This window comes from Astatotilapia calliptera, chromosome 23 (genome assembly GCF_900246225.1).
Source record: "Astatotilapia calliptera chromosome 23, fAstCal1.2, whole genome shotgun sequence".
NCBI lineage: Eukaryota > Metazoa > Chordata > Actinopteri > Cichliformes > Cichlidae > Astatotilapia > Astatotilapia calliptera.
In genome coordinates, this window is record NC_039323.1 from 31,857,364 (window position 1) to 31,879,186 (window position 21,823).

Below are 21,823 nucleotides of genomic sequence, written 5' to 3' on the forward strand. Positions count from 1 at the left end.
AAAAGCGTCCTGTTGGTGGCGTTAGTCAAACAATGGAGCCAGAGCCAGCCGGAGCCAGCCAACAGAGTCAGCAGTGCACGTTGGGCAGGAATGCGTTTCAGAGTTGGAAGTTCCAACACCATTTCATATTCAAAGAAGAAAGGGATGGGCGGAATTTCACAGTGCAATGCAAACTCTGCTTGCCAGCAAAGAAGATGCTCTCTGCGTCAAAAGACTCCACCTCCAACCTAAGAAAACATCTGAAAGTAAGTTATTTTAAAAAAACTAAAGTTAACATACTGCAAATATCTTATTTTAGTTGTGGTAGCTACCTAGGCTATGTGCCACTTCAGTAGCTTCGATATAATATTGCTGTGATTTTAGCTAACATTGTTAGCTGGCGTTAGCTAACGTTAGTTCATAGACGGGTAAACTTGATGGATAGCATTAACGAGCTGTAAATTATGGTGTGCAGTTGTGAAAGCCATCCCAAAATGATTAACAGTAGGGTGGACATTAAGGTTGGGCGAGATTAAAAATTTTTCCAACCGACAATCGTCAGTCAAACGATAACCAACATAATCGTGCAGGTGACTTGTTAATGGGCGGAGCAATGTAATAATGCACGGACTGATTTGCGCATTTAGAACATAAATAGAAAGTTTAGTTTTGGGGGGATATTTTTTCTTTTTTTCTTGTTGGAGTTTCTGTATTAACATAGCTACTTTTTGGATTATTCATTTATTTATTCGAGATGCACCAAATTGCACAAAAAACTTAACTTTACCTCTGATATTTTTTTATGGTCGCTGGAAGTGACATTTTGGTTTTTAACTTATTTGTTTTTTGGTCGAGTATCTAAGACATAAACACTGGAACACAGTTAAAGTGGAAAAAGAAGTCAGTTTAGTATTTGTTTTCCAGCCATCACCCAAAGGAGAGTAAATTCCTTGATATTTGACTTCATAGTCAATGAAGTGCAGCCCTTTTCTACCGTTGAGAACACCTCATTCCGTAAGATGGTTGAAGGACTAAGTGGGGGCAGGAGTCCTGTTTGCAGAAAAAACATTGATGACTCACATTGAGAAAACCTTTCCAAAAATGAAGGAAGCAATAACTGAAATTCTTCTACATACTCAAAATGTGTGCACAACAGCAGATATCTGGACTGCGCATCACAGAAGTTTCATTGGCATTACATGTCACTGGATCGAGTCAGACACATTGGATCGCAAGTCTGCTGCACTGGCATGTGAGAGGATAAGAAGCCATCACACTTATGATGTTATTGCCGCCAAAATAAGTCAGGTTCATGCTGAATTCCAAATCCAAGGCAAGGTTAGTGCTACAGTCACAGACAATGGGAGCAATTTTGTAAAAGCTTTCAATGAATATGGAGATTCAGAAACAGAAGATGATCTGGAAGACACAGATGATGTACAATTTAATGATGTCACTACAGTACTTGAGGAGGAGCAAGAACACGAGGAGGTGAACTTCTTTTTGCCACCACACCATCGATGTGCTGCGCACACACTAAATCTCATTGCCACGACTGACCTTGATAAAGCTGCTTCACAGCAGGGTGTTTCCAGAAAATTATATAGGAGTGCAAAGGCAAAATGTGCAGCCATCTGGAATAAGGCTCATCGCTCATCAGGTGCTTCTGATGTAATTGAAGAAATTGCCCAAATGAGATGTGTTGTGCCTTCAGTGACTAGGTGGAGCTCAGAATACCATGCAATCGAGAAGCTAATGAATCTACCTGAAAGTCAGCTCAATGAAATCTGTGAACAACTGAAGGTGGCAAAACTGCATCCTCAAGAGACAGTGTTTCTCAAAGAGTATGCAGCCACTCTGAAACCACTTGCCTACTCAGTCAACCTGCTCCAGGGGGAAAAGAACTGCTATTTCGGATATGTGATTCCCACCCTTCTCAGTCTGAAAGCAAAGTTATCTGAAAAGTTGACACAAGTGCAATTTTCAACTCACATCCTCTTAGCAATCATCAAAGCAATTGACACTCGATTTGCAGCTGTATTAGCCTCCCATGAAGCAAGGATGGCAGCATCCACCATCCCAAAATTTCGACTCTGGTGGCTTGCTGATGATGAGAGAGAATCCATGAGAAGAACAATGGTCCAAGAGGCCCGTCTCCTCAACACAGAACCTTCTAATGACACCAGCACCACTGGACATGCCTCAGTGGGAAATGAGCCGGAAGATGATGACGACAGCTTCTTCAGTTTTCAGAGGACACAGGTGACCTGTTCTACAGCGGAGGATGAGGTACAGAGGTATCTTCAAGATTCAGATAAGACATTGACCTCATTAAAGGGATATCCATTGATCAGAGCCCTCTTCTTAAAATACAATACAACTCTGCCGTCAAGTGCTCCTGTCGAGCGTCTCTTTAGCCACGTGGCATGCATTCAAAAAGCAGCACCTCATATGTTTACTGCAATTGTTCGCCAATTATTTGATTTTTGTGGCCAATTAAGGTTTTCAACCAAGCAGTTCAGCACTGACACCTTGGACAGTTCTTTGTTGCATGCCTTTGTTAAATGGCCATAAGGTAATGTTGCTGAGTTGCATTAAAACATATGTCTTGTTTTAAAAATTATATCTAGGGGTAAGGTTTAAAATGTAATTTCTCATTGTTACATTGAGTTTGAATATCTGAGTTGTATTGAAAAATCTTTTGTAATTTAAAATTATTGGTGGAAGAATAATATTGACAGTAAATGCCAAAATAATATATTTTTCATTTTTGAGTATAATTTTATATATTGCCTTTTTTTGTCCTAATAAGAAAACAGTCATTGAAAATGCTGATATTTTTTCTCCTTGTGCAAGGCTACTTTTTGTTTTAACTAAGTGATGTTGGTGACCATAACAGTAAATACTTTTCAATGGCATATTTTATGTTTGTCTTCCACTTGTCAGCTTTATAAATAAAAAAAATGTTAAGGAAAGACTATGCTTTTTTTATTATCTTTAAGAAGACAAAACAGCTTATACAAACATACCCAAGTCTTTGCTCCTCTACATTACATATATTATCTTAAGTTGGGCCTAACAGTTAATTGGTAAAGAAAAACAAACAAGGATTTGTAGGATGTGATAGCAACATTCATGTAGTTGTAAAAAGCATAACAATATATTAAGTAATCCAAAGTATTCAGAATACGTTACTCACATTGAGTAACTTAACGGAATACGTTACAAAATACATTTTGGGGCATGTATTCTGTATTCTGTACTGGAATACATTTTAAAAGTAACCTTCCCAACACTGTGGGTAAGCCAAGCTCACCAAGGCTGACAAGTAAAGGACTACCAGCTGCAGCCCAAAATAATGGAGATACTTGGTGTTGATTATTAAATTCACTTCTGGGACCTTATGAAGTGGAGTCAACTTTGGATACCATGGAAACCATCGGTACATCTCTTAGAGTTCAGTGAAGGCAAGCATTAAGCAGGACCGAAACAAATGTCCCTCACATACCAAGGGTAAGAAAAAAACTGGTGGTCAGTGGTAGTTACAGTAAATCAAAGGACATTTAGAGTGTTTTTTACTTGTTATTGTGTTATTTTCAGTTGAATTCCTGTTTCAGGTCCAGTTTATCTTTAAAACTAGGCACAAACACAAGATGAAATGTCTGGAAATTTGAAGTATCTAACTTGATTTGCCCTAATTTCCTTTGGGATTAATAAAGTATTCTGATTCTGATTGATTATCTTTCTTATTGCTACTTTAAAGTATTTCATCATATTTTCAAGCTAAATTTTAAAGGTACATATGTGGTTATTCGTTTATGTGCTTGAATGAGAAGTCTTAACATCAGTGTTGTTTTTAAGGCAGTATTTGGATCATTTTTCTCTAAACTTACTATCTTTATGTTTGTCAGAGCTGATAAACTGATGGAGGAATTTGTGGAGCCGAGTAACACCAGCAGCCAAATGCTGACAGCGGCAGAGGTAAGTCACTTTAACATGACACATTAGATAAGGAGGAGACATGGCATTCCAAGTGTAACCCACCTAAAATTGCCTCATGAAAATTAACTGCTGATCCCAAGGAATACCAGTAGGTGGCGCTATATTATGTAGTGCTTGTGACCTTGAGTAGCGAAGTAGCGAAGGAAAACAACGTTAAGGCTATTAGTGATGGGATTTCCGGCTCTTTTTAGAGAACCGGCTCTTTTGGCTCGGCTCACTAAAAAGAGCCGACTCTTTCGGCTCCCAACCGGCTCTTCGGGTTGTTTTGTTGCTTTATCTAATTTATTATTAACAATAATATAAAATTATGCACAAAAGGAATTACTAATGTAAAAAAAAAAGTGGTTTTATTTATATATTCATTCATTCATTCACTTCCGCTTATCCTTTCCAGGGTCGCGGGGGGCGCTGGAGCCTATCCCAGCTGTCCTAGGGCGAGAGGCGGGGTACACCCTGGACAGGTCGCCAGTCTGTCGCACATATATTTTTATATATAAATATATGTGGTGGCCCCTAAAGACAAAACATGTACAAACTCCAAAACACATTTCTAGCATGAACTGAACTTCCAAAACAGAGCTACCTAGATCACTTAAATTACACAATTGAAAGCATATGTGTATTGTCTGTGTATTTATACACAAGCACTCATATATATTCAAATAATTTAAAAAAAAATGTTCATTTACCTGTTACTACCACACACCAAATCCAGTCGTTTGTACTTGCTGGCTTCTGTAGCCACTTGGTAACAAAAGATCAACACTGCGCCTAGCATCCTGGAGCACTTCTGTTGTGTTTTGTACGTGCTTCAGAGTTCTGACGTGTTTTGAAGTTTGTACGTCCTTTGTCTCTTGGGGCCACCGTAAATATACTTTTATTTATTCACTCCACATAAAATGTATTCTCTGTCATATGGGCCTGCATGAATAAACTTTTTGAATCCTTTATCATTTTCATATAACTGAAAATAGTTGTGGATGATTACTATACCTTTCTAATGTGCCATTGTTGTCCCTGGCTCTCTTTCTCTCTCTCTCCCTCCTGCTCTGTTCCTCCTCCCCTCTCATCCCAGCGTAAGGCACAAGACTCGCATGTGGAGTGAAGCGGAAAAAAAGTGCGAGAGAGGGTGAGAGAAAGGAAAAAAAATCGCACCCACGGCACGCGATAAGGAGCCGGCTAGTGTCGTTCAAAGACCCGGCTCTAAGAGCCATTTCGTTCGTGACCGACACATCACTAAAGGCTATGTATGCTGGTCGGCGCAACTCACTGGGAATTTTTCCTTAGTCCTTGTTTAAAAAAAAAAAAGTTATGTGTGAAGACACGAAGTTGGATTTTACTCTTCCGCCTGTTGGGAAATGGAATTGTTGATGCCGATGTACCTCTGTTTTTATGATTCCTGTTCATTTCCGGTGAGTTGACTAACTTTGCTAGCATAGCAAGCTAATCGTTAGCTAAATGTAATGTAAATTTTATGTGTTCCTTTTAAGTGCTGTATTATCCTTTTTTTTCACTTGTGAATAATCTAAGCCAATTGGAGATGTTTTTTTTTTCTGAAAGATAGGAAGTACATTTTATTTCCTGTAAGGAGATGATAAATATGAGCAGTCTTTGGATAAATAGTACTGCGACCACGTTTTGCACTTCCCTCATGCATTGATAAGGTGCATTCTCACAGTTCAGTAAGAGCTGGTTTAATGTGACTGCTGTTCAAATCCGATATTTTCAAATCCGACCTGGGTCACTTTCGTATGTGGTACTGAATCCGATACATATCTGATGTTTTAGAAAGCGACTGCTGTGTGAACGGTCATGTCGCATTAAATCCGTCTTTTACGTCACTGACACAAAACAGACGCCAATTATCAGCGCCGGACAAGACATCGTGAGCGCTTCCTGGCCATCCAGTGAAACTGTTGGGAAGACAACGTTGGAGAAACGTGAACATTTTATTTGTACTGTATAATCTGCAGATTCTGACAAAAAGCTGCAACTATCCTTTGAAGCACCACTCATCTCTAAAACAGCAATAAGGATAATTATTAGGCCATATGTAAATAACAAAATAACTTTATAACTTAAAGAAAAATTGGGAAACGTAAAGTCCGAAACAAGTCTTTATATTAAGGCCATCAGTCAAACAATACTGTTAGGTCTGGATCTAACCAGAGCACGTTGTGTGTGATGTCTTCTTTTGCGCATGCGGGCCGCTTTGAGGGTTCACACTAGAGCGCGTTTGTTGTCACATTTTATTTGTAGTGTGAACAAGCAGACAAAAAAATCAGATTTGATCAAATAATCGGAATTGAACATTAAGACCTGCAGTGTGAACGTAGGCTAAGTCTCTGTGTGGCCAACACCAGACAACTTGCCCACATCGTGGCCTAAACCAATCATGAATGTGCTGCTTAGAGATCGACAGACCACGTGAGTTTCGCGCGTTGCATTGTAGGTACTAGTGGCAGCAAAATTGAAACACTGCATCAAGCACTAGCATTTCCAGCACCGGTAATCATTAATTCTGCGGTTTTAATCCATACCTGCATTTTATTTGCCCCAAAAACAATTATGTACAAAACGAAGGAGAACACAGCAGGTCTGTACAAAGACCGACTTGACAAAAAGGCAAAAACAAAGTATGAGGAAAAAAAATCAAAGGAGTGAAAGGGTTAGACCCATAGGAGCATACAGAATGGAGTAAAGACGTTAGCGTGCTGCCTAGGGCTGCCACGATTAGTCAGCTAGTCACGATTACGTCTAATTTAACAGTCGACGCGTTGTTTGACGCTTTGTAAGATCCCAAAAGACGCAGGAATAAGTAGTAGTATTTAAGAGTGTAATAACGGACTGAAACAGAAGATGGCAGCACTGTATGTACAAGGATGCCAGCTGCCGTTAAACCCCGAAGAAGAAGACGCGGTGTCCCAGAATTCATAGCGCGGCCCAGCTCAGTTGTCAACAATGGCAGCAGCTAGTTAGTTTTAATATTACTCTTATTATTCTTTCTGGGTCACAAAATAAACGATTAACATATTTTCAGGTCAGAATGTAGCTGTGTAAACTTCAAATATCTGCTCAGTTTATCAAGACACCACATATTTTCAAAAGCACTCCAACGTTTTCGGAGACGTCTGTTACCCACCAGCTCGATAGCTAGCCGGGGTTCAAGGCTAACTAGAGTTTGTTGAGAACACCGGACTCCCGGCAAATCGTTTTCAAACCCTCCGCCGTCTTTCGCTACTCAGGTTAAACATGATATATAAGTTACTTAGATAACTTAAAAATGTTATTGTTTGGCTTTTTTTAGTATTTTATTTGTTCCTGATTAAATTGGTTTGGCTGAGATTAAAGTTATAGTTTTTACCCAGCTGAATAAACGTCAAGCAGATTAAACTCCATTGAAACAATCTGCAAATGTTATTAAAATTTAATAAACTCTCATCTTGTCTTTATTTTTAGCTAGCACATACCTTAAACACTTATAGCTGTAAGCTAATAATAGTTATATAAGAGCAGATGCTGGTGCAATAAGCTGTACGTTTTACGTCCAATGGATGCATGATTTAATTAGTCGACTAATCGCAAAAATAATTGGTGACTAGTCGACTATCAAAATAATCGTTTGTGGCAGCCCTAGTGTTGCCCAACTTTCATCACGCACATATTTATTATTATATGGTCCTAAGTGTGAGTGCATACACTCAAAAAATGTTAAGTAACTTCAGACCCCTGCAAAAAGCCCAGGTCCAGTTTCTTTGGTGATTTGGACTATTCAATTTCACAGCTGTTGTTAAATTTTTTTCTTTCTTCAATGCAAAAAATAAATAACCATATCAATACAACATACTGGAAAAAAGTTATTCATCACTTGATTGCTTCAATACAACTCTTGGGCACATATATGCGGGACTTCTCGTGGCTGTTTTGATGTCGCTCTCCCGCTTAACCGATCAAATCTGGCTGTGGTAGCAGCTTTAAACTCCGTATGACCCAGGCTGATAGAGGGTGCCCAGTCTGGATCGCATTCCAGGATTTTGTAGGCTGGTTTTCCTACAAAACACAGCAAACATTAGCCCGCAAAGCCACAGCAAACAAAGCAGCATAGTGCAGCGAATTCAATTCAAATCAATATAAGACTTATTTGTAACCTATATCAACAATTTTGTTATGATAAATTACGTAATAACTACAAAAGAAGACTTACCTTTGTGGAAATGCTTGGAGCAGACTAACATGTGAGCTGGAGTGTTCTGGAATGTTATATTTGGTCTTCGAATGGCTGCAATCCAGGCCATCCGTTGGCTCTTTGTTACTTCGGAAACATGGCTTGAACAATTTCTCTTCCACAACGGAATCCGATTAAAACCAATCTCTCTACCCGTCGGCTTCCCGTCACTGTCATGCAACCGGCTATTGCAGTTAATAATACAACAGCTTTTGGCTATTCTTTGTTTCTTTTTATTGCTGTGTGACTGTTTTCTTGTGAAAGCCTGCGTGCGCTACTACCACTTGCCACTCGTACCTACAATCCTTTGCGGTTTTGATGTCACATTTTCAATCTCTATATGAACACGCTGCTGAAGTGCCGCAGCACCGACTCCGTGCTGCTGCACTTTGATCTATTTGTGTGTCACGCGCGTGTCCCTGCACAGACGCACAGAAAGGGGAAATTGATGGGTTTAGATTTTGTTATTGTCATTTGTATTAAGAAATATTTAACCATATATGCTTAGAGGTGTATAATCATTTGTAGATTGAAAGAATGTCTCATCCTAGGAGGTCTGTAACAACTCTGTGTAGCACGAAGAGGGGGGGGTGCGTTCACTCCTCTACAGAGTGTTCTGGCATAGATTACACACCTCCTAGGAGAGGTCGTATCTTCTCTTGTTGATATATGGCACATGTATATCTCTTTAAGTATAAGAGCCTTTTGTTCAGATGGACCCGCTCCTGGCACCAGCGTTTGGGGAGTCTTCACAGGGTTGACCTCACACACACACACACACACACACTATTCTTTGTTCACATGTATACCTATGTAAGATGTTATATGTTAATGACCCTATGCATATTCATGTAACCACAATAAAAGGAGTGCTATGGGGAACCTGGCTGAGAGTCTGACGGTGGTCAAGTGGTGGAACGACACTTGGCCCCAGCCAGGTCTCCCTCATGCATGAGTAAACCAGAGAACTTTGGTGCCTTGTGTCTTGCTTTTTGCTGCGTAGCAGATTGTCCTTAACGTTCCAGCGAATAGGTTTATGCTACAAACCTATCAGAAATAACATAGGGAATTACCACAATATCCAGTAGCGCACGGCGACACCCGCACATTTTGCCAATGTGCTGCCAAAAGAATCCTAGGTTGCACCGGTGCTACCAGCCAGCTCGAGTAAAAAAAAAAAAGTCTCCGCAACTCTGTGTGATCAACAACAAACATATTATGCCCATATCATGGACTAAACCAATCAGAGATAGTCAAAGGCTGAACCTCTCAGATGCCCATGCCCAAGGTAAGATGTTTAGATATTGAGATGTTTGGTTCGAATCCTTTGAGGCATTATAAAATGTTGACTTTTTTCATTTTGACTTTTGACCGTATTTTTCGGACTTTAAGGGGTGCTTAAAATCCTTTCATTTCCTCAAAAGTGTGCCTTATGCATGAGTTCTGGTTATGCTAACTGACCACGAACTGATTTTATGTGGTACACGGCACTCAAAAATCTGTCAAAATGTTTTAGTACGACTTTGGTAAGCTACGAAGCCGCAATGCTGACAGCCCTAAATTTTGGGGGGAAATTAGTTTCTCCATGTATGGATTTCCTCTGTGTTGTAAACGTGCAAATCAGTCCGTGCATGATTACATTCCTATCAAAAAGTCTGTGTATGTGCAAATGTATCGCCCATCGTTGATTATTGGACTGACGATTGTCGGTTGGAAAATTTTTACATATCGCCCAACCCTAGTGTGATACACAGTAGTAAACTTGACTGAAATTTGCCAAACTCTCTCTTTATTGCTAAGAGCTTTTACTCTGAAATTTATACACTCATTATGTTTACCTATCCCCCTTATGTGCAATATCACTAAGTGCAATTTTTCTGATGCAGCATAGTATTTTATTCTATTTTATCTTGTTCTACTCTATTGTTTTTCTTAATTTTTGCTGCTCTTAACTTTTTACTGTCCACTTTCTGCTGTGAACAAACAAATTTCCTACGTGTGAGACTAATAAAGGTTTATCTTATCTTATGTGAAGGTGAAAGGTCAACAGTGACATAAAAATGTTGCCAAAGTTAGTTTAGCATTTTTGGCATTACAGGTACAGCCAGGATATATTTTTACTTACCTTTCACTAAAATTGCATAATTGACTCCAATTATGAGAAGGGGGTAGATTCAGTTGAAGAACAGCTGGATCTGCGCACGAAAGTTGACACCAAACAATACCTCTGTGAGCAGTGTGGGAAAATGTTCAAAACATTAAGTTTGAAGGTCCATCAGCGTCTGCACACTGGATAAAAACCCTACTCTTGCGATAAGTGTGGCCAGAGCTTTGCTCAATTAGTTCATTTTCAGGTACATCAGTTTGGGCACAGTGGGGAAAAAAACATTCCTATGTGAAGCGTGTGGACTTACCTTCACTCACTTAAGTCCTTTGAAAAGACATCAACACACCCACACAGGAGAAAAACCATTCCCCTGTGATGAGTGCGGAAAAAGGTTCACTCACTCAGGTAACTTGAAAAGACCAGTGTACTCACACGGGAGAAAAACCATACTGCTGTGATAACTGTGGCAAAAGCTTCACCTAATCAATTCATTTACAGAGACACAAGTGCATGCCACAGGTGTAGGAAGCGTCCCCCCTACATCGGCATTTCCACAAATGTTTATCAAACTATTTCATAAAACCATTAACATAATTTGCAAGCGTTGTCATGGTCCGGGTGTGTGCTAGTGTGTCTCCCTCTGAACTGGCATCTCCACCCCTGGGAGGGGCCTCTGTGTTCTGCTGATTGCTCGCACCGGTGGGTGATTAAGCCGGGGACTCATAAGGCCAGCGCACTCAACCTCTCTTCACCAGATTCTCAGCTAACCCTACTTAGTGCCGGCCACCACAGTGATTTTGAACACGCCTTGAAAACTACCATGTCTCATCGTGTATCTTTCTTTCATAGCCACGCACCAAGTTAGTTAGTTACTGCTTCTTTTGATAGAGTTTTCAGATGCACTGATCAAAGCTTCACTCTCTGCAACTTGGCAGAATTGTGAGGATTTTGTTTGACGAGAGGATTTTCTGCTGCAATTCTGGATGAGGTGCTGACAAATTAATTACTAGACAACTAACCGAACCAAATGTTTACATTTCCCCCCTGCACTGTCTCTGCTCCAAATGAAGATGCTCTAATCCTTTTTTTTTTTTTTTTCATTAAACCTGACTCGAGTCAACACTCACAGCCTGATAACTGGCTTTTGAAGCTCTGAAGTTTGTTGTTGCAGATCTCTCGGCACACCTGAGCCTGGGAGAAAAGATTTGCATTCCTCGGGTGAAACCATGCCTGTTTATTCTAGTAACACCTATGTTAGGTTTTGTATTGTTGATTGTCATTTATGCTTAGAAATATCTACTTATATAGGCTTAGAGTTTTATAATTAGTTGTAGATTGGTAGAGGTTTGATCCTTAATAGTCTGCAAACTTTGTGTGCATTCCAGAGCACTCTGGGAGCATGGGAGAGGTCGTACCTTGTCTTATTGTTTTATGGTAGGATAAACGTATCTATATCTGTTTTAGTCTAAGTGCCTTTTGTATAGATGAACTGCTGGACTTCCAGACCAGCAGGTTTAGGGAAGTCATTTATGGGGTCACACTCTGACCCCACACACACACACACACACACAAAGGCAAGGTACTCTTTGTGTGTATGTATACGTCGTACGTTAATGAACCTATGCATATTCATGTAACCTCAATAAAAGAGCAGTGTTACGGGGGAGCAGACGAGAGCAACTGGGGTCAAGCGAAGGAACGGCGTTTGTCCGGTTCTCTCCCGTGCACGAGAAACATGAAGAACTTTGCCTACTTCGTGTCTTGCTTGCTGTGTAAATATATTGTCTTCAACGTTCCAGCGAATAGGTTCAAGCTACAAACCTATCAACCTAATTTTCTGCTTAAGGATGGCCTCAAGAAGTACAAAGCTCTTAAAACTGTACCAGTGGAATTAGTGTGTTACAGGTGCCAGATATCCTTACAGCTGTTTCTGTTCAGAAGTTTACTGTAAGCCACGAACCTCCCAAACTCTAATGCATTAATGCAAAGTGCACCTCAGAGGAATTGCATCACACAGCCAGCAGCAAAAACACAAACATGGATGCCTAAATATGATTGAAGATTGTGCTTGTACATGAAAGCATACTCTCTGAATATTACAACATCAATCTCATAACTGCCATGGAAACAGCACAGGGGCTATTATTCATATGATTACCGAGCTGGGGCAGATCGGTGGATGCTTAGATGAATGGGCAAGTAGAAGGATGAATGGTGTATTATACGTCTAGTGTGTGGCTGTGTCCCAATTAAGAGACCGCACGCTTGAAGTACGCATTTTGAGTGCGATTACGTCACCGCCACGCGACGACAGCTGTCCCATTTCGAAGTGTACTCCAAATGCGCCGTCAATTTCCCCAAATATCAAGCGTGGTCCGGTGCATGCGTCGTGGTCCCATATATCCCACAATCCATAGCGCGGCGGTGGGTGTGGATAATTTTGCCGCAAAATACGGCAGACAGCAGAAGGGAGCGGCCGAAGAGTGAACTGTCAAAAGTAAGTACTGAATATGATGTCACGTATTTATGTGCAAATGTTTAATAATGAAGAGCATTAAAACATTGCTGTTGGCCACATGTCGGCAAAGTTATGTGACAATAGTGATGTTTGTACTTTCAGCGTTAACTTGGTTTTAAAGCCTCTACTTCAATATATATATATATATATATATATATATATATATATATATAGTTGACCTTAATCTTACAAAGAATGTGATGATTTTATGGAAAATTAAAACACAACAAGCTGAAAGTCAGTGATGCTGCTCAGTTTGCAGTCCTGAATATCACAGCACAAGCAGGATTCACTGCACTGTTAATGTTAGCCATGTTATATTGCTGCCTCTGTTCGGTGGTGTCGAGCCAAACGGACTTTAACGTGTGTTTGAACGAGCTGACGGTTCACTCGTTAAGCTGAAAGTAAGATGCTTTAATCACAGGAGTCACACATGTGTCCACTGTACCATCTGGGAACTCTTCTTGTTTAGCACTCGTAATAACACAAACACTAAATCCTCCTTCTCTTGTGCTGTTGTGTAGCAGTGTATACACCTGAGACTGTCACCTGTCACCCAGCTGTATATAAACTCCGTCATGCTAGCTAGCACGCAGTACGAGTTATTGTAACTGACTATAAAAAGTCAGCAATATATGAAATATGAAAATAAACTACACCTAAACTTGGTTTATATCTGACCCAGATAGACTGCAGGTCATAACTTCTTACCTGGAGTTCAGTTCACCTGACACTTGCACCGGTGGCCGCCTTGAGCCTCTCCTCCTCCTGCCTCCCCTTTCCCTCATCCACATGCTGGCCTCTGTGGAAGCTCTACCATGGTTACCACCAAACAACTGAGTTATTTTTACACATCGGCCAGCATCTTGCCAATACACCACCTTTCATTGTTTATACAGTTACAGAAAAACCAAAACATCGGCTCATAAAAAGAAAAATCACCACCGGCCCGGAGCTGTGGCACGCGTGCCCAGGGTTGCTGACCCCTGGGCTAGATAGAAGATGTTGCTCTTGGAAGTAATGGATCAGATGCTCGTGGGGAGTTTGACAGGAGATGTTAATGTTTGTATATGAACATTGTGAGGAGGACGTGAGATTTTTTGGGAGAAGCTCAGGGTAGAGCTGCTAATCTTCCACATGGGAAAGGAGCCAGCTGAGGCGGCTGACTAGGATGCCTCCTGGAGACCACCTAGGTGAGGTTTTTCAAGGATGTCCAGCAGGGAGGAGACCCCAGGGTGCATGCAGGACATTCTGGAGATACATCTCTCGATTGCCCTGAAAACAGCTTGTTTATCCTAAATGATGGGTGATTGAGGAGAAGGAGGCATGGGCAGCTCTGCTTAGATTGCTGCCACTGGGCCTCAGAGATGAATAGAAAATGAATGGATTCTAACCCTCAGTAAATTGAAAACCATTCTTGCCTAAATACAGGGACAGGGTCAGAGCACTTGCCATCTTCTTAGACATTGCAGGGTTCAGAATCTTGGTTTAAGAAATTATTCAATACAACCATAGGTCAAACACATGACCCAAAAATGGCAGAAAAATCAAAGGTTTAAAACAAACAAACAAAAAAAACCTACAGCTCTCAATATGACAAGCAACTATAATAGGGGGATAGAGGAAATGCCAAAAAGAAAGTTGACTGTTAATAGGACTCTTTAAGACAGGAAATTATGAATAACACTTTGTTTTTCAAGACTGAGCTCAGGTCCTTCCTCTCCTTTTCTCTCAATATCTGTTCCCATTTTCTAACTTTCACTAGTTTCTGATCTCACTGCCTGATGAGACCAGGGCTATGACTGCTGGGATTTCAATTGTACTGCATCAAATATGAACTGGCCTGACAGAAGTTTGGTTTCTTGCCAGTCCAGTCATGTGTCTGTGGCAATTAGGGATGGGTATCGTTTAGGTTTTATCCGATACCGGTGCCAAATCTGTACTTTTGAAACGGTGCCGGTGCTTAAACGGTGCTCGAACCGGTGCTTAAAGAATGGAGAACACAAACTTTGTCCAAAAACCTATCATGTTCAGCTGGTTTTTTTTGTAAAAAGATAACAATGTGTGCCTTTTCTGCAGCTATGTGGCATATAAGGCATCACTCTTGGCTGGAAGCAGTGCTTAAACAATGGAAAAAACACAAAATTGGTCCAAAAACCTCTCATGTTTACCTGATTTTTTGTAAAAAGATAACAATGTTAGCCTTTTCTGCAGCTATGGGGCATATATGGCATCACTCTTGGCTGGAAGCAGTGCTTAAACAATGGAAAAAACACAAACTTTGTCCAAAAACCTCTCATGTTTAACTGTTTCCCACTTTTTCTTTGGTCATTTTAGCCTTTTTGGCCAGGGTGAAGGGAGTATCTGCCATCAAACAAGAAGACAGCCGCATGTAGCTATGATGATGTTTGCTAGTTCACCTTACATGCATTAATGTAATAACGTGGTTAGCCTACTCAACGTAAATTACACACGAACAACATGAAGCTACTCACGCAGAGAAGAACGGCTGCTGCTGCCATCATCATCCTCATCATTTCTGCTACACTGGCAGGGCTAGGGGCCAGGACTCTATTCTTCGGGTTTTTGGGGGATGTTGCTCCGGGTCCGATAACTGGCAACCCACCCGACGTGCACGGTGTGAGGTCTCGCAGCAAGCTATCAAATACGGTGCATTTCTCGGCTTTTAAAAAAAACGCTATGCGTCGCCAGCTGTTTCATCGGATTTGAGGTGTTACCTCCTTTGACAGTATCACAGTATCAGCTTAAAGCACTTGTTGCAGGCTGCTGAGTTTGCATCTTTTGCTGTGAAGTACAGCCAGACTTTTGACTGCTTCGCCTTGAGCATTTTAATCTGTAGCTCTGCTCTAACAGAACGTACGTACCTGGCCCCGCCTACTATCCTCGGAAACGTAAAATTATTGGCTAGAAATGTATCACAGCTCAGGAAAAAAAAGCACCGAAATAAAGCACCGAAATGTGCGCTGCTTTTCGGTCTGGTTACTACCGTTTATGTCAGAACCGGTGCCATCATGGCACCAGACACCGGTACCCATCCCTAGTGGCAATAATCCAATCAGACCACAATTTAAATGGAGAGATTAGGTGCTGAGTTGGGGTGTCGGGTTCGTTGAAAAATGAAAAATCATCCCTTCAAATACAATGTTCTGATGAATTATTGTTATCTTTTATTAAATTCATATTATCCAATAAAATACTTCCTTGAGTTTCCAAACACAAAATGAGAGGCAGAGCTTTCAGCTATCACACTCTTCTCCTGTGGAACCAGCTCTCAGTTCTAATTTTAAAATCAGTCTTTTGATAAAGATTAATTAGTTTAGATAGTTGGGCTTGAAGCCGGTGGCCTTAAACTACTCTGCAGTTATGCTGCTACATTATGAATATTAAATCACCTATCCATGGTGATGGGTGTTCCCATCACTTCCATGGCCACAGGTGTATAAAATAAAGTATCTAGGAATGCAAGCTGCTCCTACAAACATTTGTGAAAGATTGGATTGCTCTCAGGAGCTCAGTGAATACTGTCATGAAACTGTCATGAGTCATAAAATTTCCTTGCCGTTAACTATTTCACAATCCACTGTTAGTGGAATTATAACAAACTGGAAGAAACTGGGAAAGACTGCAACTCAGCCACAAAGTGCTAGGCCATGTAAATTCACAGAGCGGGCTCAGCAGAGGTCACCAACTTTCTACAGAGGCAATCACTACAGACCTTCAAACTTCACGTAGAGTTCAGATTAGCTCAAGAACAGCAGGTAGAGTGCTTCATGGAACGAGTTTCCATGGCTGACCAACTGGTACAAACCATGCTGCCACTGGACTCTAGACTCTTGTCCAACATCAGTGTCTGACCTCATAAATTTGCTTCTATAAGAATGGCCAGAAATTCTCATAAACATACTCCCAAACCTTGTGGAAAGCGTTCCCAGAAGAGCTGAAGCTGTTATAGCTGCAAAGGGTGATGTGGCATCATGTTAAACTCAATGGATTAAGAATGGGATTTAACTCGATTTCACGTGAGTTTGAAGGCAGAAAATACTTTTGGCGATAAAGTGTATTAATAAGAGATGGCCTCTTGGTGTGCCAGCAGTTACTTTACTGTTGGAGGTCTCTTCCTCTTAAAAGGGAGTTTGTTTTTCCCCACTGTCTCCAGTTTTGGATTGTTACAGTTATGCTCTTATATTTTATGGTCTTCACCTTTCAATAAAAAAAGCTTGTGCTGTACTGATCAGCAGCAGAAAACTGAATATGTATCAGGATGATCACTGTATTTCAGTTCACCTGGTTCTAATGTTGTGTCTGATCGGTGCATTATAATGAGCAGTATTCTGAAGGATGGGTGTACAAACGTGTACACAATACATATTTTTTGACTAGGTATAGTGACATGTTAGCAACCATGTCCAATCCAGAGAATAGAAAGACTAGTGGTAACTCTGTAGATCATTTGAGGTTATCTCACCAAGAGTGACTCCTTCAAATGCATTACCCTGCTAGAAGAGTTCCCTCATCATCTTTTAAGACATCTTAATCATTTCATAGGGAGAAAATGAAATGCTTTGACAGTTTTTTTGCATAGATGCAGCAAAGAATGATCAACATCTGCAGAAGAAGACACCATGCTAATTCCTGTGGTTCAGTGCTTCATCATTTCACTCATTCATTATGAGACTACTTTGTAGCTTAACTAAAACAAGCATAAAATTAAAGAAAAGTGATCAAAAAACCAAAAAGTTTGTATTTTAAGTCCAAAGCAGCTGCCCCTCCTGCTCTCTTCCTCCTTATCACAGCTGAGAGAGCCCAGTAATTGAAAAGGAGATTCGGCAAGCCTGTCCTCACAGATGGTACGTTGCATTTCTGAAACAATAATAGGATTGCGATCCTGACCGCTCGATATCGTTTCTCGACCATTCAAAAGCTCAAAGTGGAGCAAAGAGACAAAGTACTGCAGTCTATCTCAGTTTCGTGGCACTCTCTTTTGCTTTCAGTCTGACTCAGGCCTCACGTGGCACCTCAACTCTGGCCTGATGAGAGCCAGCTCATCGCTAAGTCACACTCCTGAAGATGTGTGACTGTTCGAGCACTTTCAGAGTGATGGTTAAAAGAAGCCAAGAGAAAAGCCTCTTTGCGAGACAGACCCTTGTTAAATATCAAGCAATTTTCGGCAGGGGGATCACAGGGTCTGATCAGCTGTGAGTCACAAAAGAAGGCCAGATTTCTCTTTTAGAAGAATAAAACACATAAAGCCCAATGACCAAATGGATCTCATATATTTAATTTTAAAAAAAGAACATGATAATAATCACATTAATGTAAACTCTCCCTTATTCTGGTTGTGCTAGTTGTGTAAGATTTCTGAAATAATGAGCCCAATCCGTATGTAACCAGGTCATAAATTACATATTGTTATATTTACACAAAATGTGTTCTAGACAAACCGTTCCTTTTATACCTGATTTTTAGGACCTCCAAGCCTGTGGTTCATTATCAGTTAGAGCCCTTCCTCATTCTTCTTCTTCGGTGCAACCCTATAAATACAGGGTAACCCTTTGGCCTCTCCCCTTTTCTACAATTCCCCTGTGGGAGAGGTTGGTGTCATTTCTTTACCAGCACTGTAAAACACACATATAATTTATATTTAGCCACCCTGATGTTTCCGATTGTGTTTTTAGTTCAATTATTGTCATCACTGTGCCTGTCTTTGCTAGATGCTGTAAATGTGTAGTACATGTCTGCCACATACGTGTTATAGGCACAGTCTATGCTAGCATGAATAGATCCTTCTTGCTGGCTTGGAAGTTGTGGTGGGTTAAGCTAACCCTCTTCCATACTGTTTGTATTTTGTTGTAGGAGCTGGAGCGGGCAAGTTAATGACTTGGAGGTCTGTGTTTCTTTTACCATTCATTGTCAGACACAGAGCAGGAACACAACAGTTACACGTACAAAAGTGGCCTTTTTACTTTTCTTATTCCATGCAAAAATACATAAATCAATAACGTTTTATTTGCATAAAGTAATTGAATTCATGAATTGTTTATACCACAGCTTTTCACGCTGTGTTATTAACCTGACTTTCTGTCACCATTTGAAACTTGATCAAAATTCTGTTGTGTGAATCAATGGCCTGAAGTTCTCCTCTAAAAGAAGAAACAGACATAGAAATATGTATTCAATATCTCCTCCTGTCCTCTCTTTCATACATCTTTCTTTCCTGAAACATAAAGCAACCCTGCTTGAGCTACTTGATCACAATTTTATTGGTGTCTGTATGAATGCATGGTAGGGATGAGAAGGAGAAAAAAAGAATGTGTAGAGTATACAGGTGAGACTGTGGGGTGACATTACTTTCTGATTTGTTGGACGAGTAAGTGCATGGGATTGCCCGGAAGGAATACCAATATTATACAACAAACTGGCTGATTTAATAACTCTTAATAAGGGTGTCAGATGCCGTTCAGGATCATCCCGGCCCACTTCATCCCCTGATTACCAGCTGTCACATTAACATCAGGCTCCTTTTCTGTAGTGCACCTGAATTGCAAATGAATGGATGGATGGATGGATATATATATATATATATATATATATATATATATATATATATATATATATATATATATACATATATATATAGTGCCTTTCAACTCTAACTGAGCACTCAAACACTTTTTAGACTACAAACCACATTCACCCATTCATAAAGTCTGGGGTTTATTATTTTGCGGAAGTACACTTCAACATGTAGCCTGGAGGAGCTGGGGAATAAACCACTGACCTTCCAAGTAGCACACAATGGCTGACGCATCCAAAAAAATTGGCAGCAACTCTGGAGCATGAGCAATGAGTATAGAGCCAAGGCCCACCTGTATTCATATTTACATAAAACAACTTCTTTGGTTCTTTTCCTCTGCTTTTGATTACACTCTGCTAGCATATGGCTTGCTTCCATCTTGTAAACCCCTTTTTCAAGTTACTCTCAGAGGGTTTGTTTGGTTTCCAAGCTCCACTCTGCCGATAGATGATCATCACAGGCAAATAAATGTCACATCTCCCATTCAGCTAAATCCATTAAACAGGTAGCATTTATTGTAGTGACCACAGTGGGTCTTGTTTTTACTAATTTCTTTAGAGTGTGAGACTTCTGCACTGTTTTAGCTGCTGTTGTTTGCTGCACACAAGACAGTGATCCATTTTCCCTTCCTACAGCAATCCGCCTCACTGTCAATCATGGCTTTTGATGTGTTGTGCTCTTATAATGAGCCAGCTTTGCAGTTCAGTTATGTAGCACCAGTTTATAAAAACAGTTGCTCAGAGCATGTTATACTGTAAGATAAAGACCCTAAAATAGTCCCTACAAACACACAGGTCAGATGATCCCTTCTTTGAAAAACAGCACAGGAAGTGGATCTCTTTAAATGCCTCATATACTAAGAGTGTACAGTTCAGCTCAGGTTTGGTATCAAAAGTCTCATGCTCACCCATTAAGTAGGTGACAATCTTGCACATGGTGGCTCCAAAGATGAAGTCCTCTAGCATGTTGGGGATAAGTGTAAAGGGCATACAGAAAATGGCCATCATCAGGTCGCTGACCGCCAGCGACAGCAGGAAGGAGTTGGTGACCGTCCGCATGCGCTTGTTCAGCATCAGGACCACGATGATCAGGAGGTTGCCAAAGACGCTGAGCAGGAAGATGAGCGAGTAGAGCAAAATACGCAAGGAGTCCATCTCTGATAGACACAAAGAGACACAGGGCATTTTCAGTTATAGGGAGGAATATTGTAAGCTTCTCTTAACAAAAACCTCAGTTTCCAGGAGGAAGTATTTTGTGCTACTGTAGTCCTGGGAGAGAAGAAATTGTACTTGTAACAGTAATAAACAAAGAATAAGAAGTGGAAAAGCAAATAAAAGCAGCATAAGATGAACACGGGTGCATTAATTGAACTGGCTGGCTGACAAACGTCTTTCACCAGGATCTATACACCCAAATTAATCCAAAAGCAGTTTTATTCATTTGCATGCAAATGCAAGTAACACTTTAATTATTCATGCAACCCTTGTATTAAATTAGATATGAATTAATAAAAAGAAAACATCAAGATAAGAAAATTTAAAAGGAGATAGTTGCATCAATACATGAAGACAACAGCCTGGATCAGGTTGTTCCCCTGGGAAATAAGACTCTGAGCACATAAACAACACCAAACCCTATTACAAGGCAGAATAACTTGGCTTAATCAACATCTTAAATCGTGCTAATGTCAATATTCCTCTCCTCACCCTGTGAATGGAAGCATTAGTAGTAATCTTCAAGAAAAAGATGAAGACAATATCACAAGCACAGAGCCGACCGTGTCAGGTGGCTCACTTGGGAATACAACCCAAACTGGAAAAACAAGATCAAAATTAAACAGTTCTCTTTTCATCAACAATAATATCCTTTCAGTTTGTAGGGGCAGGAGGAGGAGCAAGATTTGAGCAACAGCCAGATGTAATTCCAGGCCACAGTCATCAAAACAATTACAGTGAGACGCAAAAGCGACTAAGAAGAGATACAACTGACAAAAAAATCATAAAGAGACATAAATGACTACAAATTGATGCATAATGACTGAAAATAGACACAAAGTCACTGATTAGAAGGTAAATGACAACTGAACAACACTAACAAAGTTACAAAAAAAAACAGTTGAGAACTACAAATCAAAGATAATGACTACATGCTTATGAAAATAATGACACAAAGACCCAAAATGCATAGTGACTACAAAGGCTCCGATACAGATACAGGGTTAAGCAACAACATAGACTGGTTTAATTATACAAATTGATCATACAGACATGTGGTGGCATGCACTGAGATCTTAAAAAAAGAATATAATGAAACAGTCATCTACAGTGTGTTTCATAAGATTTCCTTCTTTCAGCGCTGCCATACAGCTAAGCATCAGTGGGTGCTGGATGGCCCAGC

At 40.4% G+C, this 21,823-nt stretch overlaps 1 protein-coding gene across 1 annotated transcript in view; it reads right to left on the minus strand.

Moving 5' to 3' along the window:
- LOC113016497 (cholecystokinin receptor-like) overlaps positions 1–21,823 on the minus strand; it is a 67,535-nt gene that overhangs the window by 20,562 nt on the left and 25,150 nt on the right. Inside the window, exon 2 of the mRNA XM_026159370.1 lies at positions 20,334–20,582. Within this exon, the coding sequence (XP_026015155.1) occupies positions 20,334–20,582 (249 nt within the window). The remainder of the gene's footprint in view (positions 1–20,333; positions 20,583–21,823) is intronic.